The 27,706-nt window shown below is 39.6% G+C and overlaps 1 protein-coding gene across 9 annotated transcripts in view; it reads left to right on the plus strand.

Annotated features, from left to right (window-relative positions):
• The window catches only part of LOC140195372 (polycystin-1-like protein 1), a 241,758-nt gene extending 214,515 nt beyond the window's left edge, over window positions 1-27,243 (plus strand). For 7 of the 9 annotated variants that reach the window (XM_072253568.1, XM_072253570.1, XM_072253573.1 and 4 more), the window contains 8 exons: window positions 529-633; window positions 2,030-2,170; window positions 4,968-5,102; window positions 8,013-8,243; window positions 15,760-15,924; window positions 21,452-21,613; window positions 22,790-22,935; window positions 24,692-27,243. In XM_072253568.1, coding sequence (XP_072109669.1) covers window positions 529-633; window positions 2,030-2,170; window positions 4,968-5,102; window positions 8,013-8,243; window positions 15,760-15,924; window positions 21,452-21,613; window positions 22,790-22,935; window positions 24,692-25,427 — 1,821 coding nt within the window. In that variant the 3' untranslated portion in view covers window positions 25,428-27,243. Of the gene's footprint in view, window positions 1-528; window positions 634-2,029; window positions 2,171-4,967; window positions 5,103-8,012; window positions 8,244-15,759; window positions 15,925-21,451; window positions 21,614-22,789; window positions 22,936-24,691 lie in introns of those variants that run through there. The other 2 variants (XR_011885445.1, XR_011885446.1) reach the window with 2 other exon arrangements.
• Window positions 27,244-27,706: the final 463 nt, after the last annotated feature.

Genomic DNA, 27,706 nt, shown 5'->3' on the forward strand with positions numbered 1-27,706 from the left:
TTTCGAGAAACATAATCAGCTCTCTATGCAGATTGAAATTGTCACAATCGTCTTAATTGAAACAACTATTTAGATTATTAAAGCAAGAATTTTACATGATGTACAGTAGTTAATTCTGTAGGCATAATTCAAAAATATTACAAGTTTGAGATCATCACTGATGATACATGATTAACCGATCTCATGCTGAACACACAGCAGGTTAGGTCAGAGCTCTTATAGATTGTTATAAGTTCATTCAAGTTGTTGGAAAAACTGAGGCAATATGTCTAGCTTCAGGGCGTTATACAAATGCAGCAGCAATGTGGCTGCAAACTTCATTTTATTACAACAAAACAGACATCACATTATTCATTTATGAAACTTGTTTGGATTTCTAGGACGGTTAAGTCAAAATTTTAGTTTTATCCAATAATTTTAAAGCATTTTTAAAAAATCCAAGTTGCATAGATTAAATAGTTGTACTATTTATACATTTAATAAAATGTAGAGCAGAATTTTACATTCTATTTTTATTGTGCTTTTCAGCTTTTGTTCCTGGTCCTTATTCTACTTCACCTGTATTTACAGGTGTGCAGGATGACTCAGAAAGGTATTCTGAGTTACTGGCGAGAGCCATGGAATTGGCTGGAGGTCAGAATTTCATGGCAATAAGTTATTATGCTTTAATTTAATTAAGTTTGTTTGCTGTTCTTTGTGGGTCAAAATATTTGGAAATACAGTGGATTCCAGTTAATTGGGCCATCAATTAATCAGGGCAGTCACTTATTTGGGACAACCTAAAAAACAAAAACAAGTTGAGGAAATAGCCGGGATTCCCTTTGTTTATTTGGGACACAATGCTGCTTAATTAGGGCAGAAGATGATTACCAAACATTTTCTAACTAGTGTCAGTCGTCTGCACATCGTGTGGCTATTAGACACTACACTGTGCTTAGAACAAACAGTTCTTAAATACTTTCAATGGTGTACACTTTTTTTCAAACAGCAATAATGTTTGTCAATGATAACAGTGGGACAATTCAGAATTGTTTTCTTGACCGCGGTTTCAACCATTCAGGCTTGGTGAAACCAGAAACGGCTGGGTGTGAAAATTAAAAACAATTTCACTACCTCAATAAGTTAAGCACTACAAAGAATTTGAAGGTATTGACAATTGTAGATAGATAGAGCTACTACTGTAATCATCTTGAATGTTACAATGAAAATGAAGACTTGAAATATGCAATCATTGATAGCATTGTGTGAAGGCAGTCTGTTATCTACATCCGGTGTCTGACCTGATTTTGTTCATTTAGTCAATCAAAAGATTGTGGCAGCGTGCAGGTACATTGGGTGAATTCCTCTGTCGATAACAATTAGGAATACACAGATTTGTAATAATGTGGTGGCATTATTATGTTCTATTTGTCCTATATTTCATTTAAACACATAATTTGTTACTCAGTTAAACAGTACTTTTTTAATATAACTTTTTAACTATTTCCATGAAACTTCAGATAATTGGGCAGCTGCTTAACTAGGCCAAAATGAACTGGTCCCAATGTGTCCAATTAACCAGTATCCACTATATTTTTTAAAAATTCAAAGAATTAGAGGTAATAATTGTCTGATTTTTGGGGGTTGAGACTGGGGAGAAATAGAAAGAATAGCCATGACACAAATCCTTTCTGTTAGGTTCACACCTTATACATGTTTCAGAAGTGTTTAATTGACTGTAAATCTTAGTGGGATATCCTGAAATGGTGAAAGATCCAGTTAAATAAATGGAAGCCCTTTCTACACAATTTAAAGAATATTCAATATACTTACAACTTAAGCCAGAACAGTGTAACAACTTGACCTATTTTTATATCCTGTGCTGTTTTTCTGATACTAACCTTTTGAAGTAGTTTGTCAATGTTTACTTGATTTATCGATTGGATTAATTGATCCAGCGACACTTTAGCCAAATAAAATGTAACTTTTAAAACATCGTTCTGAGTGTGCAGAGCACTGTTTGCCAATCTGTATTCTGTTTTTCCTCTAGATTGGACTTGTCGTAATTAGTGTCTTTTATTATGTGTATTATGTGTTCTATTTTGTATTGGCTGTGGATGTTATTGACCATCTTCACAGTGGATATTTCAAAACATTTGTGGATATGAGCTTCATTTCTGCATGGATAAAGGTGAGTTAATGGAAGGAGAAAATGGGATATGGAAACCAAAATGGAATGTCTTCCAAAATTTAGATGAATTTTGCAGATTTTTTCAGAACAGTGAGGCAGATGTTGAAGGGGATTGCTATCACTTTCCCAGACAGCTGCCAGCAAGTTTGGGATTTCCACACATGCAAGTACAAAAGTGGGAGTCCCGATTGGTTTGACATCTGTTCAAAAAAATTGACTGCTCTATTGAATTTGCCGTGGAATGCAATATCGGAGCATGATGTTAGGTTTCCCCAGCGGTGGGAAGTCACCTGAACAACTTGTATCAGATGAGATGTGCATCGAGGAGTGTGCTTCCACCAATTTCAATTGAGGATAATGCCCAGGAGGGATTAATATAAGTGTTAATCTTGTTAGATGCTTTATTAAGATGGTTAGGTGATACATTAAATTTAGATTTTCAAAAGGTAGTTGAAATAAAGTTTACTAATTAAAGGATAGGCAAGTGATTGAAGTGTGTTGACGCGTGGCCAAGTGGTTAAGGTGTTCATCTAGTGATCTGAAGGTCGCTAGTTTGAGCCTTGGCTGAGGCAGCGTGTTGTGTCCTTGAGCAAGGCACTTAACCACACATTGCTCTGCGATGACACCAGTGCCAAGCTGTATGGATCCTAATGCCCTTCCCTTGGACAACATCGGTGGTGTGGAAAGGGGAGACTTGCAGCATGGGCAACTGCCAGTCTTCCATACAACCTTGTCCAGGCTTGTGCCCTGGAATCCTTCCAAGGCGCAAATCCATAGTCTCGCGAGACTAATGGATGCCTATTAATTGATTAAAGAACAAAACAATAACACTTGAATGAATGTTTATCTGTTGACAGGATTGACTACTGGATTAATAGTGGGACCCAGCTATTTTATACAATGACTTAGACAAAACACAAATGCAATACACTGTATCACTTTTGCTGTTAATACAAGCTGGATCAAGGAGTGAGTTAGGAAAGTGGTGTAAAAGATCTAAAAGCTAACCAAGTGAGGTGCCAGGATCCTAATCATTTAGGGTAGGTTGGGGTGGGGATCATGCCTGGTGGAAGGCAGGTCAATACACTTAAGGAATAAATGTCTTACTGAGTTTTAAACTGTGCCTCATTACCAGTGCTGGGTACAAAAGGCAGAACTGCTTTTATTAAGGAGCATTCATAGAACAAGCAGCCATAAATGAAAATTGTGGGTTGAACAAACTTGGCATCCTGAGGTCTTTAGAGCTGGCAATGGCACCCCTTCCTTTGCAGAAACTCGTTCATCATTGAATCTATATCTTAAATGTTTTCAAATAGTTTTACGATGCTTTACTTTCAAATAGTTGTTTCCAGTTTTCCTTTACTTAATCAATTCTCAGAGAAGAAAAATATATAACATCAATAAATCTAATGAAAACAAAAACAGAAAACACTGGAAATACTCAGCAGGTAGAGAGACACATCCACTGGAAGAGAAACAGAGTCTTCATTATACAGTAGGTCAAAAAGTCCTTCAACAGAAATGGAAGGAAGTAGAAGTATTTATTAACTGCATTCTGCATGGGGGAGGGGAGATGTTTGATAGGATAAAACCTGGTTGACTGTGGGAATAAATCTAAATGAATTATGTTCACCACCATAAAAATACTCTTCCACTTACTGACCACCTTCATGGCTTCATTCACAAAAACTATTTCCAGAACTGCCCTGTCACATGCCCCACTCCCCTCTCCCTCTCACTGACAGGCTCCTGAGCCATGTTATCCTGCAATCATTTTCGGAATTTTGTGTCTTTATATAAAAGGCACATATAACCATATAACAATTACAGCACGGAAACAGGCCATCTCGACCCTTCCAGTCCGTGCCAAACTCTTACCCTATCCTATTCCCACCGACCTGCACTCAGCCCATAGCCCTCCATTCCTTTCCTGTCTATATATCTATCCAATTTAACTTTAAATGACAACATAGAACCTGCCTTAACCACTTCTGCTGGAAGCTCATTCCACATGTACTTATGGCTTTGCAATTAAATTTAGAGTAGTTCAAACCCTCCACTATTACTGTTTTCTGCAGTTGTCAGGAAATGTACCTGTAAAAAAAACGTTGAAAGCTCTTAAGGCTGAAATATTGACTCCGTTTCTCTTCCCACATTTGCGACCTGACCTGCTTTTTCTTTCGTTTTCTGTTTTGCTTTAGTACTATGCCCAAGTATTTGCTGTTTTATTCCCTGGGACTGTTTAGAATTGTCCTTTTAATCAATCCGGATTACTTAAATTCATAATCCTTCAGCATTTCATCCCTTCTCAGAGCTGTGATTGTCGTACTGCTAACACTCTCTTGTTTCTTATCTGCTCACCATTTCATCAGGTGAGGTATATGGAACTGGCAACAGGAAAACCTAGCCCCTTATATCTTTTATTCCTGTAACAGATATACCAAAATACATTCACATGATTTTCTTCATTTCATGTCTTTATCACTCTATTCCTTACATTTAGGTATAAAGCTATTAAACTCCCAATTGACTCCAATTGACTATTTTGTTGTCAATTTTCCAGACTTTTTTTGTTCTGCCTTCTGAATCTGTGCCATCCACAAAACACTCAGCCCCTCAGATGGATTACTAGCTGACAACTGCTGCTCAAGCTCCAAATTTCAGAGCTTGAGGTCCTGCAGCTGGCAATGGTTCCCACACACATCATTCCTTGCAAGGGCATCTGTCAGACCAGTCCTACTGGGTGAAAGGACATAGTAGGGTTTAAAATAAACTGAAATCTTTATTTTATTCTCAGGTGAAACGTTTTCTTCATGGGTTGCTTGTGTTCCTGCTTTTAATAAAAAGCATCCATTTATTACGCATTAACAAGATTATGGCACCCTGTGCAACACTGCTGTGGCTGTCCTATTCCAGTTTGATGGTACCAATGGTAAGGAGCAATTTCATTTTTGACAAAACTTGGTTCAAGTTGCACAAAACCAAGATGGAGATCAAATCAACTTTTTGTTACATTTCTGATATCCTTAGATTTTCCTTGAGACTCCTAGCTTTCCTGCTTTCTATCTTCTAACCGTGGATCTGTACTTGCAACTTTGATTTTAGTCAGTACTTCAGAGTCTCAGATGCCAAACTGTGTTCCAGTTCTGTCAGTTCTGCAGTGGCTGATAAACCAATGAGGATACACGAGACAACAGATGCTTGCATCTGCAGAAACACACGAAATGCTGGAGGAATAGACAGCTGACTGACCCACAGAGTTCCAGCAGCGTCTTGTGGGACCCTCAGACTGTGTAATAGTTGGGGCAGGAGGTACATGACAGGGCAGATGGGTAGGACTCTTCATGTCATTTACAGAGCTTCTCTATGAACTCTGGTTTCTCAAAGCCATCCCAAATAGTCCTCCTTCATTCTCAGCAGGCCTGGGTCAGTGAATTCTATGAGTCATAGGGCATGTTCAACATTCTCAAGGAAGTTCTAATAATATTCATAATCTTTTTCCTGTCCATCGAATACTCTGTTATTTTTTCTTTGAATATTCAGTTAAGGTAGCGCGCGCGGCCACTTCGGTGGTGATGTCTGTTACCTGTCAAGTAGGGGACCGTGCACAATTCTGATTTGATGGAGAGACGGACGTGAGAGTACGAAGGAACATCTGGAAACTTCTGAAATGCCTGCTTCGCTGCCACTGCTACTGTGTGGTAACCGGGATCTCCGGGGCAGAAGGCCCCGAAATCCTCAGCTTTGCGTGTTTCAGCGGCCGGGGCGAGGTTGAAGGCGCTCGGCAGAGGATGGTGCTCGGAAGGCTGTGTCGGAGGGCTGGTCAGAAGCTCGAAGTTTTCGGACGGATGGACTCAGTGTTGGCTGTGGTTGGCTGCTTCCAAGGCATTGGCACTTTGACGGTGCCTGAAGGTTTATGGCAGGGAGTTTCTCCCTTTTGCTGCCTGCTATCGGGGACTCGGGAGTCAATCAACTCGGGGACTTCTGAGACTTTATTTAACGTGCCCATGGTTTGTTCTTCATCAAATTATGGTATTGCTTTGCACTGCTGTAACTATATGTTATAATTATGTGGTTCTGTCAGTGTTAGTCTTTGGTTTGTCCTGTTTTCTGTGATATCACTCCGGAGAAACATTGTATCATTTCTTAATGCATGTATGCATTTCCAAATGACAATAGAAGAGGACTGAGTGTTCTCATAATCTAAATCTAATCTAAGGGATGTCAGTTGTATAGTAGGTAAAGAGAAGAACATTCCCTGTTAGATTCTTCATGCAAAGCCTGAGTCACAATACTACAATATCACAACATGCAAACTTTTTGACTGCTGTGATGCAAAAGAAAGCATTATCCATTGACTTCTGGAATGTGAGCTTTCCAGGAAGCTCTGGAAGAGCGGTGTCAAGGTTCATCCCATTGAGTTTCATAATGCATGATTCTGAGTTCCATATGTTGTTCCCAGGGACACCATACTGAGGCAAGCAATACCTGATGATAGGAAAGGATTGTCTTGATGAAAATTGGGCTCTGATCTTCCCAAGATCTGGTGGTTATCCACAACCACATATTGCAGATGACCATGTATTAAGGTGCAGGACTGTGTGCTGGGGAATAGACTGAATGTTAGTGCAGCTACCACAAAGCTTGGCCACAGTTCAGGGCAGACCTGCCACTGTATACTTAAGGAAATAGAACACTTGCAGAAATCTTTCAGATTTCTTGTTCTTGAAAGATATGTGAAAGAAAAATTTCACTAATGTAGCATGAATAATACAAATCTTGCAAGTATATGCCCTGTGCTGTGGATTGTGACATACAAGTATCTTGTACTGTAATGGGTTGACAAAAGACTGCAGATGCTGAAATCCGGAACAACAACAAAAATCTGCTGGGGGATCCCAGTGGATTGAATAGTATCAGATGCAGAGTTATGATCCAAATTGTCGGGGGAAAGGAATTTCTCACAGCTGCAGATCGACCCACTGATTGTTTGTTGCTCATTTATTATGTACTTGCAGTGCTTATTAATGAAGTACATTCTTGAAAAAAGTTGACTTGCACTTAGTTGAGGGATCTTTGGGAATATTGGATTTCCTTGAGTACAGCCAGCAGCAGAAATGTCTGTTTCTAAGCCAAGCGAGCCACTTGGATACATGCCTATCATCAACTGCCTGTGAAGTATTTTAAAAACCATAAGACATTTCCAGGAGTTAGAAAATATTAAACTCTGAAAGCCAAGGAACAAACTGTTATCTTCACTAATGATTTTTAAACAAACTTTAAAGTGTATTCAAGTTGCTTTTGCTATTTTGAATTTAATTTTCTCTCTTTCATCCCTACCATCATAAGCACCGCTGCATAAGTGTTGTTGCAATAACATTTTTAATGTGTCAGCTCCTGACCCCCTTTAGTTTCCTGTAAAATGTTTTCAGAGATCATAATAGTGGCAAAAGAGATTGTTCCAAGCTTTGTAATTGAGTGCGGTCCTATTACAACATCATCCTGAGACAGGAAGCAAGTACTACAAAGGGTGTTCTTTGTTGGACATTGCCAGGATATTCATTTTATTGGATTAATTTAACTATTTCTTCAATTTTCACTTTCAAAAAATTGCATTCATTTTAAGTTAATAGTATTACATGATTTGCTATCAGTTTCTCGGTGGGCAACATCCTGACTAAAACGAGTTTGCGACAAAGTGCAGTGGGATAATCTGGAGTCTACAATTCCGCCAATGTTCATTTAAATTTCTTAAATTACAGTTTTATTAGTTTGAGCAAAACTTTTAAGCTTGTTGAATGCATACAAAAACCTTGCATTATTTTTGTGCCTTTGTTTATAGCTATGTGGGATTATAGTCATCGTGGCCTACTCCTGCCTGGGAAATTTGCTGTTCCTCTCAGAATCCTATTCATTCAGCACTGTACTGAGAGCTTTTCAGACATTGCTCATGTACTTCATGGGTACCAGTGAAATGAGAACATTTTCAACTCTCTACAAGTTAAACCAGCTGTCCATTGCTTTCTATTACGGGACATTCTTTTTTGCCATGACCATACTGTGGACTGGATTGGTACGTACCTTAATGTATTTCTTCATGTTAATATTCTTGATTTTAAACAAAAGTCCTGTTATGTTTTATAATTTGTATACATTCATATTTAAAAACACACATTGGTGCAATTTTATTAACTATACAATGGGCAGTGGATTAACTTGGGGGCACATAAGCAAGAGGTCAAGACCAGCATATTGGAAAACTTCATTTCAGCCTGCGGAAGGGAAATAAAGAGAAATGAAGAGAAAAGAGATGGGGTGGAAAGAGAGTGGAATGTTTTTTTAAAACAAAAGGCTCCAAGAGCAGTCAATTGTAAACCACTGAGAACTTTCACTGAGGTGAAAAGCTGATTGAAATCCTACAGCATCAAAGAGGAACTTGTTGCTACATGACTGAAATGTATCAGAGGCACAGTGGTTAAGAATACTCCCATTTGGGTTTTATTGGTAAATTTCAACAAATTCATCTTTGGTCCCATTTTAAATGTGCAAATATAGTTGTAGTTATTCATTATACTTAACATTTCAAACTATACCTAGATAGCATCAAAATCGAAACTTCACAACTCTAATAAAATGCAGACTGCAACAATGTTGATTGACCCTCACATTCCTGCCTATTCTGGGAATAATTCAGGGCAGTCTGTTATGTTGCTGCCTGTTTCACACTCCAACAAATTATTTCCACTAATTTAACCTTATGGTATCTTCCTCCCATTTTGTAGCCTGCGGTAGAGTGCATTTCAGCACTTACAAACAGGAGAAACCCACAGGACCATTGTGAATTGAGAGAATGCCTTGCAGTTCTGCTTTCTCCTTCTAACTTTTCACAAAGCCAATCTGACCACTCTCCGGATGTCTCATTTCCCTGGTGGCACAGTAGCGTAGTGCTTAGCACAACACTTTACAGTACCAGTGACCTGGGTTCAACTCCCACCACTGTCTGAAAGGAGTTTGTACATTCTCCCTGTGACCACATGGGTTTCCTCTCACAGTCCAAAGACCTACCAGTTGGTAGGTTAATTGGTCATTGTAAATTGCCCTGTGATTAGGCTAGGTTTAAATCGTGGGTTGCTGGGCAGTGCACTCGAAGGGCCCGAAGGGCCTTTTCCATGCTGGTGTCTCAATTTTAAAAAAATAATTAATTGACTTTCTTGCTTTTGCTAAAATATCAGCAATTGTCAAAAAACTTCATGTCTTAAGTTGGCCATTTGAAGAAATTCCACTACATTTTTTTGTACTATGTAAAGTCAGAAAGTGAGGTGATCTAAGGACACATCGTTTGCTGCAGAGTGAGGAGAGAGATTGCGGAGGAGACAATGCGTGTTTTGGGAGTTGGGATGACCTCAATCAAATAAACAGGATAACAGCAAAACTGGAGTCACCACAATAGGGATCAAAGCTGTGAGGAGCTTTGTAGTGATAACAGTTTAGCAGACCAGATAAAGGATTATGATCTGACAGAGTGCAAAAAGAACTCAAGGCCTGCACTTCTGATCCTCTGGGTTCCCCCACCGCCTTTTCTTTCTCCCTGGGCCTCCTGTCCCATGATCCTCTCATATCCCTTTTGCCAATCAACTGTCCAGCTCTTGGCTCCATCCCTCCCCCTCCTGTCTTCTCCTATCATTTTGGATCTCCCCCTCCCCTCCCACTTTCAAATCTCTTACTAGCTCTTCTTTCAGTTAGTCCTGACGAAGGGTCTCGGCCTAAAACGTCGACTGTACCTCTTCCTAGAGATGCTGCCTGGCCTGCTGCGTTCACCAGCAACTTTGATGTGTGTTGCTTGCACTACTTCCTGCTAAACTTTCTTCTATTATTCACTATTGGCAATGTCTCTCCTGTTCTCATCTTTCCTTCAAGTACTTCAACAACTTTCACCACTGACTGCCCTCATTAAGATTGTACTTTTCTGCAATACTGTAGTTAGGAAGGAGCTGGAAACACTTTGCTTCAGGTAAATCATTGGAAGAATGCGGAACGCACTTAGAATTTAGAACAGCACAAGTCCTTGAGCCCACAATATTGTGCCGACCCTTTGACTTACTCTTCGATCAATCTAACCCTTCCCTCCCACATAGCCCTCCATTCTCTATCATCCGGGTGTCAATGCCCCTAATGTATCTGCTACATCACCAGTCCTGGAGGCATGTTGCATGCACTTACCACTCTATGTAAAAAAAAAACACACCTTTGACATTCCCCCCCCCCCACCCCATACTTTCCCACAATCAGTTTTAAAATGTGCTCCTTCAGTATAGTCACTTCCACTCTAGGAGTCAGTCCTTGGTTATCCACTCTGTGTGCCTCCAATCTTTTGAATCAGAATCTGCTTTCTCATCACTGACTTAAATGGGAAAGGTGTTATTTTGTAGCAGCAGTACAGTGCAAAGATGTAGAATTACTGTAAATTATAAGAAGTGGTTATTGCGGCAAACACCCTGTTACTGTACTTATGAGAATGATGAACTGTTAGCTGAAGAAGCTAACTGGATAAAGACAGAATTGGACTGCGAAATTGAAAGGTCTGAACTATTTGCTTTAGTACTAGAATCTCCATTTTCAGGCGATGTGGTGGTGAGCCACCTCCATGAACCACCATGGAAGCTGCTGAGCAGATCTAGTATATAACTTGCTTAATTACAGGTGATACAGTGCTGACACTGAAAGGTTTCTGAGAGAGGCAGATGGGAAAACAGTTACTCTAGGTTTTGGCTTCATCGTTTTAAAGTAAAACTAGTTTACAGAGTCAGAAGCAACAATACAGCACAGATGCAGGCTCTTTGACCCAACAAGTTAATGCCAACCATGGTGCTCACCCACCTCGAATCAATTTCCTGTGTCCGGCCCATTTTCCTTTGGACCCACCTTTCCATGTACCTATCTAAGTGCTTTTTAAATGATATTATTATACCTGCCTCCACCACTTGTTCTGGCAGCTGTTCCATAAACTCACATGGAGAAAGTTGCCCTTCAAATCCTTTTTAAATCTTACTACACTGTCTAGTTTTGAAATCCCCTATCCTGAGGGAAGACTGTACCATCCACTTTATTTATGTCTGTCTTCATTTTAAACATTTCTAGAAGATCATCTCTAATTTTCCTACATTCCAAGGAATAGAGACCTAAACTGACCAGCTATTCCCTGTGACTCAGGTCCTCTAGTCTTGGTAATATCATCATAAATCGTTTCTGCGCTCTTTCCAGTTTAACCACATCTTTCCCGTCACAGGGTGACCAAAACCATATACACTATTCCAAGTATAGCTCACTAACACGTACAACTGCAAAATAATGTGCCCAGCATACTAAGTGCCTTTATCATTGCACTGTCTATTTGTGACACCACTTTCAATGAAGTAAGCATTTGTGCTTTTAGGTCCCTCTGTGCTATTAAAATTCCTACTGCCCTACCATTTGTCATACAAGCCCCACTTCTACACTGGTTTGACTTTACAAAGTGCATCACCTCACACTTTTCTGTATTGAAATTTACTTGCCGCTTTCCTCAGCACACTTCCCTCCCTGATCAAGATCGCGCTGTGGGATCAACACCTAATTCAGTAATCTGCAAACTTACTGATCAAGGCTTGTGCGTTCATTTCCAAATCAAATATAATCAATAAACAACAAGGGTCCCAGCACCAAACCCTTGGCACACCACCAGTCACCAGCCTCCATTCTGAGAGACAATCTTCCACCACCCTCTGTTTCCTAACTCCAAGCCAATGTCCAATCCACTTATCTAACTCTCTCTGGATTCCATAGGACCTAACATTCCAGACCAGCCTTCCACGTGGGACCTTGAAGATTTTGCTAATGTCTAAACAGAAAACATCCACTGCCCTCATCTATCTTTTTGGTTGTTTCTTGAAATAAAAGCCTCAGGATTTGTAAAATGCAACATCCCAAGTGGAAAGCCATGCTGATTCCCAACCAAATTCTGTTTATCCAAATGCTGGTAGATCTTGTACTTCAGAAATCCTTTCAAAAATATCTCCACTAGTGATATATACTTCCCTATATACTCCCTTTATACTTCCATCCCCCTTCAGGAACGTCTCAAAGCTCTCCGCTTCATTTTGGATTCCAGACCTAATCAGTTCCCCTCTACCACCACACTGCTCTGTCTACCGGAATTAGTCCTTACTCTCAATAATTTCTCCTCTGACTCCTCCCACTTCCTCCAAACTAAAGGTGTAGCTATGGGCACCCGTATGGGTCCTAGCTATGCCTGCCTTTTTGTTGGCTTTGTGGAAAGATCTATGTTCGAAACCTGTTCTGGTATCTGTCCCCTACTTTTCCTTCGCTACATTGACGACTGCATTGGCGCTGCTTCCTGCATGCATGCTGAGCTCGTTGACTTCATTAACTTTGCCTCCAACTTTCACCCTGCCCCCAAGTTTACCTGGTCCATTTCTGACACCTCCCTCCCGTTTCTAGGTCTTTCTGTCTTTATCTCTGGAGACAGCTTATCTACTGATGTCTACTATAAGCCTACTGACTCTCGCAGCTATCTGGACTATTCCTCTTCTCACAGTCTCTTGCAAAAATGCCATCCCCTTCTTGCAATTCCTCCGTCTCCGCCGCAATGGCTCTCAGGATGAGGCTTTTCATTCCAGGATGAGGGAGATGTCCTCCTTTTTTAAAGAAAGGGGCTTCCCTTCCTCCACTATCAACTCTGCTCTCAAACGCATCTCCCCCATTTCACACACATCTGCTCTCACTCCATCCTCCCGTCACCCCACTAGGAATAGGGTTCCCCTGGTCCTCACCTACCACCCCACCAGCCTCTGGGTCCAACATATTATTCTCCGTAACTTCTGCCACCTCCAACGGGATCCCAACACTAATCACATCTGTCCCTCCCCCCCCCCTCTGTTTTCTGCAGGGATCACTCCCTACGCAACTCCCTTGTCCATTCGTCCCCCGCATCCCTCGCCACTGATCTCCCTCCTGGCACTTATACTTGTAAGCGGAACAAGTGCTACACATGCCCTTACACCTCCTCCCTTACCACCATTCAGGGCCCCAGACAGTCCTTCCAGGTGAGGCGACACTTCACCTGTGAGTCAGCTGGGGTGATATACTGCGTCCGTTGCTCCCGCTGTGGCCTTCTATATATTGGCGAGACCCAACGCAGACTGGGAGATCGCTTTGCTGAACACCTACGCTCTGTCCGCCAGAGAAAGCAGGATCTCCCAGTGGCCACACATTTTAATTCCACATCCCATTCCCATTCTGATATGTCTATCCACGGCCTCCTCTGCTGTAAAGATGAAGCCACACACTGGTTGGAAGAACAACACCTTATGTTCAGTCTGGGTAGCCTCCAACCTGATGGCATGAACATTGACTTCTCTAACTTCTGCTAATGCCCCACCTCTCTCTCATAACCCATTCGTTATTTATTTATATACACACATTCTTTCTCTCTCTCTCCTTTTTCTCCCTCTGTCCCTCTGACTATACCCCTTGCTCATCCTCTGGGTTCCCCCCCCTCCCCCTTTTCCTTCTCCCTGGGCCTCCTGTCCCCTGACCCTCTCATATCCCTTTTGCCAATCACCTGTCCAGCTCTTGGCTCCATCCCTCCCCCTCCTGTCTTCTCCTATCATTTTGGATCTCCCCCTCCCCTCCCACTTTCAAATCTCTTACTAGCTCTTCCTTCAGTTAGTCCTGACAAAGGTTCTCGGCCCGAAACGTCGATTGTACCTCTTCCTAGAGATGCTGCCTGGCCTGCTGCGTTCACCAGCAACTTCGATGTGTGTTGCTTGAATTTCCAGCATCTGCAGAATTCCTCGTGTTTACTCCACTAGTGATGTTGGGCTGACTGGCCTGTAGCTTCTTCGCTTGTCCTTGATATCCTTTTCAAACTATGAAGCAACATTAATCACTTTTCAGTAATTAGGAACTTCAACATTGCCGAACGATGAAACAATTACCTCCACAAGGTCCACCCTAATCTCCCATAAACTCTGAGGATGCAATCTATCAAGCCCCGGGGTTTTATCCACCTTAATGTGCTGCAAGGCTGCAAATGCCTCCTCCTCGATCATATGAATGTTTTCCCAAACACCACTAGTTAACCTTATTTCTTGAGCCACCATGACTTTCTCCTCAATAAGCAGAATAGAAATAGTCATTAAAAATCTTACCCCGCTTCTGCAACTCAAGACATAGGCAGCCCTGCTGATCTTTAAGGGGGCCTTTTCTCTCCCTCACCATCTTTTCACTCTCAGTATAGCAATAGAGCCTCTTGAGAATTTTTTTTAACCTTACCTGCCAGATCCATTTTATAACCTTTTTTCCCTCTTATGTGAATTCTAAAGTCATCAAGAGTGTCACTCATCCTCAATGAGTATCACACACTTTAAAAGCATCTACTTGCCATTAGTTCTTTTCCCTTCAAACAAACTCACCTAACCATCCCCTTGTAGTGCCTAATTCCCCCCAGATTAGCCCTGCCCCAATGCAGGACCTCAACCTGTGGATTTCTCCTGTCCTTTTCCATCACTATCTTAAAATTAATCAAATTATGGTCAATAGAGCCAAATGGCTCCCTGATCGCCACTTCAGCAACTTGTCCTGCCCAGTTCTCCCAGGTCCAGTGTTGCATCCTCCCAAGTAGTGTCATCTATATTAAATTAAACCATTGAACTATTTACTGACTCCTGGACACATTTCGATTTCGTAAATTCCAGTCTGTCCATCCCTTAACACTCTGAGTGGTCCAATCAATACTGGGGAAATTACGTCTCCAACTAACACAATCCTTAACTCTTACGATTATGAGTAATCTCTCTACGCAACTGCTCCTCATATTCCTGCTGACTATTGAGGGGGTTGGTGGTGTCTGCAATACAGGTCTGCTTGAGCAACCCTCTTCTTCCTGTGTTCTACCCATTTGGCTTCACTAGATGATTCCTTCAAGAATCATTAACCCTAAGTACTGCTGTTACATCATCCCATGTTACACCATTTCCTCACTTACCTGTACCTGTGAAGCCTGTAGTATTTGTATATGAGAGTAAGGAACTATACTGAGCTGCCAGGCCTGCCTTTCTCTCAGCCAGTTTTCTCTTGTGGCTGTAACGTCCCTGTTCTCAGAGCCAATCCACGCCGAGTTCATTCACTTGCCTGCTAAACTTAAAGCATTGAATTTAATGCTGTCTAACTGAGTATTCCTCTCCCTACTTTGCTGGCTCCAGCTCTGAGTTCCATAATGTGCATTTCTTGAATTTTATGAACTTGCTATTCCTACTGTTCCCAGACTTTGGCAACACATTTACAAGTTCTTCCATACCCTATGATGAAGGATGTTACCAGTTGATAAAGAACACCATTCTGCAATATTCAAAACCAATCAGTCCAATTCAAGGTTTCATTGTATGATTTCTCAGTGACCCTCTCAGCAAGTTAATGTCCGTCACAATTTTAGATAAGACCATTGACTCACTGTGAACAATGCAAGAAAGATCTGCTATTTGAGGATGAGAGTTGATTTGGAGATTAAGTTCCTTTGTCTTTCATTTAAGTTTATAGGGATTCTAACCTCAATGGCAGAAGAAGCAAAGAAATCATCACGGAGTAAGCATTTAGTGACACTCACAGATGTCGCAGATTATGCTCAGGAGAAGATTATGACCTTCACTGGAAGGAGCAGACATGCAGAAGCAGATCATGTTTCAACACAAGGAAATGTAATTACCATTCATGTTATACTAAGAGATTTTCTTGGTATCAGAGTAAAAGTAAAATATGTGGTGATGCACGGCAGGGGTGGTGAAGCTATGGCACGTGTGCCCAAGATGACACATGCAAAAATTTTGCCAGCACACAGCATGCAGTGCTGCCACTTGATGCTTTAAACCCTACATGAAAGATGCAACCCTTAAAAAAAAAGATACAGCTCAATTTGGAGGCAAAAATTTGTCAACTTAAGAGCTGAAATTACAGAAAGAGATTGGTTAGCGACTGGATCAAATCATAAAAATTCAGACAATGACTTTCTGAAACTCTTGAATTCCATTCCTGAAGCTTGAAACTGTCTAAAAAAAATCTTAAATGGCAATATGAACAGTATTTTCACTGACATATTCATGTGAGTCACTCTTTTCAGTGATGAACTTGGTTAAGTCTAATTACAGGAGTAACTTACTGATGATAAACTAGTGCTAAGTACACAGCTCTCAAAAGATTCAAATACAAGCCAGATATAAAGTATTTGACATTGTAAGTGCAGCAACAGAAATCTTACTGAGAGAAAATGGTGTTTCTGTCCCTTTCCTTGAACCTTAATGAATTTGCACCAAAGCTTATAATTTCACATTCTTATTTCTCATGTTATATATGAGGTAGAATAACTATACTACATAGAAGATAGAACACAGAAATCTACAGCACATTACAGGCCCTTCGGCCCACAATGTTGTGCCGACCATGTAACCTACTCCAGAAACTGCCTAGAATTTCCCTACCACATCGGCCTCTATTTTTTTAAGCTCCATGTACCAAAAGACCCTATTGTATCCACCTCTACCACCATTGCTGGCAGTGCATTCCATGCACCCACACTCTCTGTGGAAAAACTTACCTCTGTCATTACCCTTGGACCTACTTCCAAGCACCTTAAAACTATAACACAAGAAAATCTGCAGATGCTGGAATTTCAAGCAACACACATAAAAATTGCTGGTGAACGCAGCAGGCCAGGCAGCATCTCTAGGAAGAGGTACAGTCGATGTTTCTGGCTGAGACTCTTCGTCCTGCGTTCACCAGCATTTTTTATGTGTGTTACCTTAAAACTATGCCCTCTTGTGTTAGCCATTTCATTCCTGGGAAAAAGCCCCCAGCTATCCACACAATCAATGCCTCGCATGATCTTCTACACATCTATCAGGTGATCTCTCATCCTCCATCGCTCCAAGGAGAAAAGGCCAAGTTCACTCAACCTCTTCTCATAAGGCATTCTCCAATCCAATATAGAAATGATGTTATTTTTCAGTTGTCTTTAAGAGATTAAGTTTTGAACAGGTTTTCTGAAATGTTTAATTTATTTCAGTCTAACTCTTATAATTTTACTAATAGTAAAACAATGAATAAATATACATAAGCAACAGGTCTCACCCTTTTTCCTTAAAAAACTCCATAATTCATTCATCAATGATAATTTCTGCTGAAATTTACCATGGCACATGAGATAATTTTTTTTTAGAAGATTATTGTCAATTTGGACACACAATCTCAAAAAGGTTCACAACCCCTGATGTAGGGTGTTGAAGCTCTGATTCACTTTAGCCTTCACTGATCGCTTCTATCTTGTCATTATTAATCCCATATCTTCAGAATAGAACCAGAAAAAAAAGTATTATGATAGAAAGGTTGACAGAAAGCCATCTACCCTTTTAGCTGGGGATGGTGCAAGTGCCGGGGCATTTATCAAAAGGTAGAAGGGGAAAGTTCCTTAAAAGGCACAGTCTTCAGAATCAAAAACTAACTTAAACTTGAGAAGGGGAAATCAGAACTTGACAATGATCTAACTTAGAAGGATGAAATTGGAATCACGATTAACATGCTTTTTCTTCAACATTAACACTCTTTCCCACCATGTGAACTTCCTGAAAGAGTATGGATAAACTATGGTGACAATATGCATATATATTGCTCCTTTCATGTGAAGCTTTGGAGGAGTAATCAAAAACTGATGAAGAGAACAAACAAGTCATTACTGGGGAGTTGAAGAGTGTGAGGCTGAAGATGTAGCCAATAACATAAGAAGAGTCATAGGAAGGGAAAGATCGGAGATCAGGGAGGACCGTAGAGCAGGAAGAGGTAACAGAAGGAGATTGAGGATTATCTGCAGAATAATTTAAGTACAAGGATCATAATTTTAAACAATGAGGCCCAACTTTTACCTGACCACACTTGGCAGGAACGATGGCTATTTTGGTTTGGAAACACAGTTTATGTTGTATAAATGTATTATTCATTGAAGTTAATGAAGAGTTAGATCAAGTGAGATTTAAAACAGTCAACCAACCTTAATCTATTCCAATCACACCAGATTTGTTACACTAAATTTATATACAGTAAGTGGGACTTCAGAGCTAGTAGACATGAAAAAAATTGAATGTGACACATGAATGGAACTTGATGTGCATTCAGATGCAAGCAGTAGTTTTACGAAAAAGCAGAAATTTATATAAAGCTGTGAGATGAACCACCAGCCCTTGAGAATGAGAATGATTATGTCTGAAAATGATAAAAGATTTGATATAGATTTCAGCAGTAAATCGGCTCAGCAAAAGGTAGAGGAAAGGTGTTACAGATGTGGTATCAAGGCTGTACTGAGAATGGTGTACTGCAATAATATTCATAATGGAGGGTGTCTAATGCTTCTGGGCTGGCTTGGAAATACATCCACTTAAAGAACTTTGGGAAGTAAACAGTGTTGAATAGGAGGCAACAGATTACAAGAGTCGAAGGGATTGGATTTATGAACATTTAGAAAATGATGGCCTAGTTATGGACAGTCAAAATAGTAAAACATGATTTGCCCTGCAGAGACTAATTAGGGCTTTGTGTGGGGCAAGTTTTCACTGCTGTCTTGATTGAGTTTCTCGAGAAGGCGACAACAGTGATTAATGAAGGTGGAACTGTGGATGTTATCTACATGGATTTTTGGCAAGGTGTTTGCTTTACTAAAATCCATGGTGAAGTAGCCTGTTTGGATTAAGAATTTGATTGCCCATAGAAGAAGCAGGGTAGTGGTTGATGGAAATTTTTCTGGCTGGAGATCGGTGTTCCATAGGGATGTGTATTGGGACCTCTACTGTTTGTGAGATATATCTGACCTGGATGAACACCAGATGGATGGCTTAGCAAATTTGCTAATGATATGAAGATTTTGTAGCTAGTGTAGAAGATTGTCAAAGAATATGATGGAATCTAGACCAGTTGTGGAGAAATGGCAGTTGGAGATTAACCTGGCCACATGCGAAGATTTGTGAGATCAAATGTAAAAGGACAGAACACTGTTATTGACAAGATCCTTAACAATGTTGATGTTCAGAAGGATCTTGAGGTCCAATTCCATAGGCCCCTGAAAGTCGCGACACAGGTTGAGAGGGTGGTAAAGATGGTATATTGCATGCTTGCCTTTATTAGTTGAGGAATTGAGTTCAGGAGTTGGGAAGTTACATTGCAACTTTATAAAACTCTACTTAAAATTCTGGTTACCCCATTATAGGAAGGGCCTGGAAGCTTTGGAAAGGGCAAAAGGAGGTTTGGCAGGACACTGCATGGATTAGAGGGTATGTGAGATAAGGAGAAGTGGTCATACTCGAGTTGTTTCCTCTGGAGTTGTGGAGGCTGAATGGAGACCTGTATAGGTTTATAGGTTGATGAGAGGAATAGACAGAGTAGACAGCCAGTGCCTACTTCCCAGGATTTAAATATCTAATACCAGAGGGCATGTATTTAAGGTGGGGTTAGGGGTGTAGGGGGAGTTCAATGGGTGTGCCAGCAAGTGTTATTTTTTACACAGAGAGTGGAACCTGCTGCCAGAGGTGGCAAATACCATGGAGGTGTTCAAGTGGCTTTTATATCCGCACATGAATGTACAGGAATGGAATGGAAGGTACGGGCTTTGTGTAAGCAGAAGGGATTAGTTCAGTTGGGCATTTGATTACTAATTTAATTAGTTCAGCATAACATTTTGGGCCAAAGGGCCTGTGCTGTGCCATTCTATATTCTCTAGTTCATTTTGAATGGGGTGTTACAATTGTTTTGAAAACAAAAGGAGATTGTACAGCATTAAAGAAATAAAATTTACCTTGAAAAAGGTGATCGAAAGCTATTGATTTTCAAATATTTATTCAGTCTTGCTCTCCACAGATGGTGCCTGACATGTTATGCCTGGCTAAGCAGATTATTACTTTGCCATTCTGGTCCCATTTTATTTTCTTTCAGTCTATTAACATTGAAAACAAAGTTTCTTTCCTTTTCTAGATGTCCTAATGGTAAAGACAGTTTCATAGGTTCTATTTTGTTAATGCTGTTCAACACATGTTCAAAAGTGCTGAGGATTTATGCTGGCGATCTTCCCACAACATGAGCAATGAAAAGGGCCTTCTCCAAAGGATAAGGTTTAATTGTCGCCATAAATCTTGATTTGGTGTCTGATTTTACTAAGTTAGCATATTTCAGCAAATGCGTTGGTAGAAGAGCAACTTAAAGAAATTGTTCACATTCCTACTAAGGAAATGCAGATACATGAAACAGGACAGCAATTGTTTCTTGACTGAAACTAGGCTAGTATGAAAGCTTCTCCTGTAAGTCCTGACATATAAAATATTGATATTATGTTCAGTAAAGTGCAATAGATTTTAAGTTCTCATGAATGAATAATCGTTTTGAATTAGTCTAGTATTTTTAAATAGGAACTTAGACACTTTCTTGTTCAACTATCTTACACGAATGAGATTCCTCCTGAGGATCAGGAAAGGAAATGATTTTCCTGCTCAAGTGAAAATAGTATTATGAGGGTAGGCAAGTGAAATCTGTTAAATATTTTCAATAGGATGAAACAGAAGTACATTTGATTTTTAAAATATATTTTAATTTGATTCATTGACGGTCCAATGGATGTTAATAGTTCTTTCAGCCATGTTCTCAATGGAGGACAAATTTTAAACACTTTGATATATAATAAATATTGAGTGTTATTTACGAAGTAATCCTTAGTCTGGAATATGCTGTATTGTTTAGTTTAGATCAACAGCATGAAATTTAGTTAATTAGGGTATTTGAATATTTAAATTGGGGTAAATGAGTTGGAGCAACCTGCATGCATTAGTACCCATCTGTTGATTTACATCTCTCAGCCAAATCTCAACAGGAAACTCCAAGCAGATATGGTCATTTAAATGCAGGAGATCTCTTAAGGAGAGGCGATGAAGTACTTCCTTTTGAAGATGAGACAACTGACAATATTAAATCTGCTTTAGAAATATTAACAGAAGACACAGGTGCAAGGCAGTGAAATTTGAATAAAAGCTGTTCGAGAATATTAATGAAAGAATTTGTGCAAAAATTTGAAAATAGAGATACATATTTTAAAAATTATGCTTATGTGGCCTTGAATAATAGGTAAATGTCCTAAAAGTAATACTGTATAAGTGAAATTACACTAGAATATATTTGAAAACATCTTTCTTCTTCCTTCAGAACTTTTATTTGGATGAATTTGAAAACTTGATGGATGAGTTGTTGTTCCGACTCAACGCTCTGTCGAACAGTCTTCATCATTCTCTCCCGACAAAGCCACATTATCTGGAGGACAGTCCGTATGAATTAGCTCCTGGTTATTACTACAATCAAGAATCAGAGGTAAGAAATCAAAAACTAGAATACATAATACTAAATAACCATCTTGAGAGCTCCATTAGTTTTGAGATAATTTCTTATGGCAGACTTTAATTATTCATCTAGATTAAGTTTATCTAAAATAATCAGATTGACAAAACATTTGTTTTGCTGTTTCAATTTTATGCCATGGGTGTTGAAACATGAATTGTTTTCGATAGAAGAATATGTTGACCTGGGCTATAAATCAGAATCAGGTTTAATATCACTGACTTATGTCGTGAAATTTGTTATTCTGTGGCAGCAGTACATTGCAATACATAATTATTTAAAAATCTATAAATTACAGTGAGAAAAAATATATAAATTAAGTAGTGCAAAAAGAGCGAAAAAAATAGTAAGGTAGTGTTCATGTGTTCATTATCCATGCAGAAATCTGATGGAGGAGGGGAAGAAGCTGTTCCGGAAACACTGACTGTGTGTCTTCAGGCATATGTACCTTCTGCTTGATGGTAGCAATGAAAAGAGGGCATGTCCTGGGTGACAGTTGTCCTTCATGATGGATGCCACCTTCTTGAGGCATTGCCTTTTGAAGGTGTCCTCATTACTGGGGAGGTTAGTGCCCATGATGGAGCTGGCTGAGTTTACAAACTTCAGCAGCTGTTGCTGATCCTGTGCATTGGCCCCTCCATAACAGAAGCTGATTCAACGAGTTAGAATTCTGTCCGTGGTACACCTTTAGAAAGTCTTTACTGCTGACCTGCCAAGTCTTCTCAAACTCTTTATGAAATACAGCTACTATCTTGCCTACTTTGTAATTGCACCAATATGTTAGGGCCAGGATAGATTCTCCATTGCTAATAGCTCAATGACTTCTCCCTCCTGAAGCCCACAATTAATTCCTTGGACTTGTTGAGGTTGAGTGCAAAGTTGTTGCAACACAACCCAACCAGCTGACCCATCCTGTTCCTGTACACCTTGTCACCATTGTTACCTATGCATTGCATGGTGAATAGTGTCAGCAATAATTATGGAATATTGGGGAACAGACCATCTACCTGCCCTTCAGGTTATAAATTTAAAATGGATCACATGTCAGAATATTTTTCATTCAAGTTTACATGAAATATCTACATTCAAGACATTTGCTAATCTCTTACAATACGCAAAAATAATTTAAACAATTATTTTCTGTCATAGGCGCACACGTTTCATGAAAACCATTTGGAACATAAAGTTTACAAACTTGAAGAACTATTCAGGAACAATCTGCAGATATATGAGCTCTTAATACCAGGAAAAGAACACAATTCTGATTCAGACACTGCAAATATCAAAATGTTAAGGTAAAGTGACTGTTAAGATGTGTAAATGAGGAGGAGTTACTGTGTTATCCTGAAGCAAAATTGTGCTCAAAAGCCCCTTAGCTTGTGTGCCAGTTGGAAATACATACATATCTATATTTATATAGAACATAGAACAATTTATCTCAAATTGTTTTTTTTTTCTTGGGAGGTTTGGGTGACAATCCTAGTCTAGAAAACCACTTTGGTTGTTCAGTAATTTGGTTATTCAAAGTACTGCCAATAACTGTTTCCAGGTGGGTTTTTTAGGACAGAAATTTGAGAACTCTTATCAGAAGTGTGCTCTATCCCTGAAGCCTTTCACACAAATAGGGTGCTAAGTGCCATCCATATATATCACCCTACCTAGATTCTGTGTCTTCTACCTGGACAATTATAATCTACTGCAGGTGCATATTAAACTTGTAGTTCTAATTTCCAGAGAAGATTTTTATATCCCCCTCAAATTTCTGAGGAAAATAATTTACCTACTGCCTTCAAAAAATCTATCATGCAAGACAAATGCAGTCAGGTAATAGTTTAGAAGATAGCATGTTTACAATAATATTTTCATATTAAAATTGTTCTGCAGTATATCAAAGAGCAGTTGATTGGTAGAAAATGATTAATACAGTTGTAAATGAGTTTAATCATAAAATGAAAGCATCACATGTGAACTCTCAGTTCTAAATGATGAAACTGAAGTTAAAGAAATATACAGAACTACTTATTAGTTATATTGGGGTTCTCTTGGTGAGTGGTAGCTTCAACTGAGGATTCTTGCATGGACATCAACAACATTAATAGACCAACAGTCCAGAGTCCAGGTCCAATGATGGGGCAAGTTACTGAAATCCAACATAGTGGCTGGTTAGTTAAATATATCAATATGGAATGAAGCTTGTGTGCATTGTTTGGCTATACATCTGCTTCACTAACCTCCCTGTCCTTTATCTAGTTAGTCTTGGCTAACAGCTACTTTTTCAAAAGGTCTAGCATGTCACTCAGTTTAATGACAATCACCGATATCTGACAAATGCCAGCAAGTTAAGCCTTCAACTCATGAAAATATGAAGAAAAACATGTAAAAGATCACAAAAAGTGAATGTAGCTTCTGCTTAAAATTCCATTGTTTTATGTGCTTGCTTTGGCAGTCATAGGCAAATTATGCTGAGAAAATAGCAGAAATTTCATGCCAGGATATTCCACAATGCCATTTACCGTAACCATTTTGCACCATGTTTTTTTTTCCCCAAAATCATTTCATTTTTGTTACTTTTCAAATATTCATGCATACAACAGATGATACGTCCACTTTACTTGTGCATTCATATTTTCAGAAAGTGTAAGTTGTCAAACTTCAATTGTTATTTACAACCCCATGCTGCCTGTTCCTCTGAATTGCCCTACATTCTCTAAGTTACCAAAAATTCATTCTATCTTTTTGATGCCAGACATTTCCTCATATTCAGTTTTGCAAATTTCTCTTTAGATTTGTGAAATGACCATTTTTATTTATTATTTCAAACCTTCCTTTTCCGACTTTTAGTTCTTCATTATTCATTATTATGATTATGACCAATCAGGAAAAGAAAGATACAAATAGCCCCCAGTAAGTCCATCCTGGCTTGAGGCCCAGTCACAGTCTCCTTTACCATGATCCTAATTGGAGAGACACATGGATGCTATCAATTAAGTTCCAAACAACGATTGTTTCTCTTCATGCTTTTCTGACCCATTGACTACTTTCTAATTTTAGGTCCAAGCTTGAATTAGAGACACTTCATCAACTTCAGATCTCCCAAGAAAATATGTTCCAAACATCTGAGAGTGCTCGAAGTGGCCCTGGATCAACCCACCCCCAGAAAAGTACTGATGCTAATTCCTCCATTCCACAGGACGACTTTTCATTCGCAAATGATAATGCTATAAAGACAATCCCCTGCAGTGCTTCAGCTCCACCAGAAACATTCTGCAATGACATTTCCAATTCTTACAATGTGCCTACCCAGAATCAGCAGTCAGTAGACTCTTTGAGTGCAGAACACTACAATCTTGTGAAACTGGGAGACACACTGCCCCATGTCCTGTGTGGAATTAAATGTCCAGAAAAGCAGGCGGCACAGACACGAATGCTTGAGAGTAGACTGACTGGTCAGCAGCGTGGTTCCTCAGCCAGTACATCAGGAAAGACCCGTAAGCAGCTTAAACGTTCGCACACCACGGTTATTCAGATTCTTGACAACACCAAAGACTTAGCAGTTCCAGCATTTAAAGTTTCACAACCAACTACCTGTGATACTTCGGTACAATGCCTTGGAAGCTATGCTGTCCAATCAAACTCCACACATCAATCCCTGTCTACTCAAGTCAAGGTGCCAGAAAGAGGGTTTCAAATTCCAGAGAATTCTCCAAGTGTAGTGCGGTCTTCAAGGAACAAAGGAGAACAGGATGACACTGTAGATATGTCTGACCTTCCAGGATCCATAAAGTAGTGTTGGTGACTGAATATTTATTACTAAGATCAAAGGAAGCTCATCCACTCATTTCCTCTATTAATCCGAAGAATCCTAATTGCAAATCTGTTCCTGTGTTTTTTTTTCTATCTTCATATTTAATTAGGCACATGAAGTAGACTAATGAAATCAAGAGTTAAAGAAATCTGCAATATTTTCCTTGAAATTCTTCATTGTCAGATGAAACTACGATTTCATTCCTCAAAAAGGTTAATGCGTTTGTCAATATAATGCGTAATATGGAGCCTTGCTTCAGAAATTAATATTTCATTCTTGTTTAACAGTTCCATGCATTTTGGGGGCATTTAGGAATGTTATAGGGAGAAATTCATCTCTGATCATTAGTGCTAAAAAGGTATGAGAGTATCAGCCGTTGATTGTACTGATGGCTGTTGTTTCTATTCCAATTAATGGGACCAAACAAGAAAAGTAACCACAACTGGTGCTGATACTTAGGCTCCTGTTTGGTGACAGCGAGAGAGACAAAGCGATTTTTCTTGCTCATTCAATCCCAAGCTATGTACTGTATGATATCAATCCTCAGTACATCTTTTTTTCCCCCCTAGGACTTTGTTCTTGGAATATTCGCAGTCTTTGTCTGCAATGGTTAATGAAAGGGAAGAAACAGAAAACAGGAGAGTGCTCTTTGGGCTCTCTCCACCACTGAAAAGATCATGGCTGATTTATCTGTCCTCCTATTTCACTGCCACAGATACTTGATAAATGCCTCTGCCTTTCAGAAATTTTTACTTCAGCCATAGCCCTACATTATCATGCTAAAAGCACTCACTTCCTTCCAATTCCCAGTACTATTTCTTGCCTCACTTTCCACTGGCCAATTACCATCTCATTCCACACTGTAGGCTTACTCTCAATGAAACCCTCATCACCCTTACCTGGGATCTCACTCCAGTGTTCCACGGCATAGCCAACAATGCAGTGGTGTTCTTGCATGCCCATATTCTACTGAAGCTGACCGCAAATTATAACTTGCCCGTCCGCATACTTGCCCTCTTTTTCCCTACTGCCTCCAACAGCTGACCAGTGGATTTGATGGGAGCTAGTGAGTTTAAAGAGAGTGTTGGAATAGGTCATGGGAAGGGACTTTTGTGACTTCATTAGGTATGCTGGAAACAGACCGTGCTGACTTTATAAGGGACATGGGAACAACGCACAGTGAGATTAAAGTGAGAATGGGAAGCCAGATGCAGAACCATCAGGATTCTGAACAATAGGATCGTAGATTATCAGAATATAAAAATCCAAATGCTCTCACATTAAAACTGAAAACTTGTCAATAGGCCATAAACAACATAGAATTATGGCAGCAATTTTATTATCATTCAATGTTTACATAGAGTTATGTATATTTCTATAAAGAGATTTTAATGGATAAGTACAATGCATGATTTTGTAAAGATTATTCATTTGAAAACAGTGTAAATATCATAAATATAAGAAATTCATACTAAAATATGACCATCCAGAATTTAGTCACAGCAAATATTTTATTCATTCTGTAAATGGCTGAGTTTAGGTGCTTTACTGTTACATATAATATGTAAACAATGTGTATATAGTGGATTGTAAAATATTTATTAAACTTTCCACTTTTGTGCTGTGCTTTAGTTTGATCATGGCCTTTTCTACTTTGGATAGGGAACAAACATTTTTGACCAATATTCGGACAATTGTGCATCTTCAGTGGAAGGAAATGTTACCTATACACTATGTTTTTAAACAAGGGAAAAACACCAGGGAAGAAATAAAATTAAATATTAATTTTTTAAAATTCTCTCAAAGTGATGTCTCTTCCATTATTACATTGCCAGCTATGATGTGCAAGCCAATGGCTTCTGGTTGATTAGCATTTTAACTCTCCTTCCCACTCCCATACTAACTTTTCAAATTCCACTGGGAGAGCTACAACTCAATAGTATGAACATCGAGTTTTCCAATTTCAGCTAACCCATATATCCTGTCTTCCTCTCTCACATATTCAATTGTCCACTGCATTGTCTCTTGCCTTTGTTCATCTTTCCCACAACCCCCACCTCTATCTCATTCTTTCTGCCTATCATTACTACTCCATCCCCTCCCCCAGAATCTAGTTTCACCCATCACCTGCCAGTCTATTTCCTTCCCTTCCCTTGTTCTACTATATACTGGCCATCTTTCCACTTTGTCTACAGCTTTCGACTCCATGGATGCTGCTGGAACCAGTGAGTTCTTAGAGTATTCTAGTTTTCCTTCATCTA

The sequence above is a fragment of the Mobula birostris genome, chromosome 3 (assembly GCF_030028105.1).
Source record: "Mobula birostris isolate sMobBir1 chromosome 3, sMobBir1.hap1, whole genome shotgun sequence".
Taxonomy (NCBI): domain Eukaryota; kingdom Metazoa; phylum Chordata; class Chondrichthyes; order Myliobatiformes; family Myliobatidae; genus Mobula; species Mobula birostris.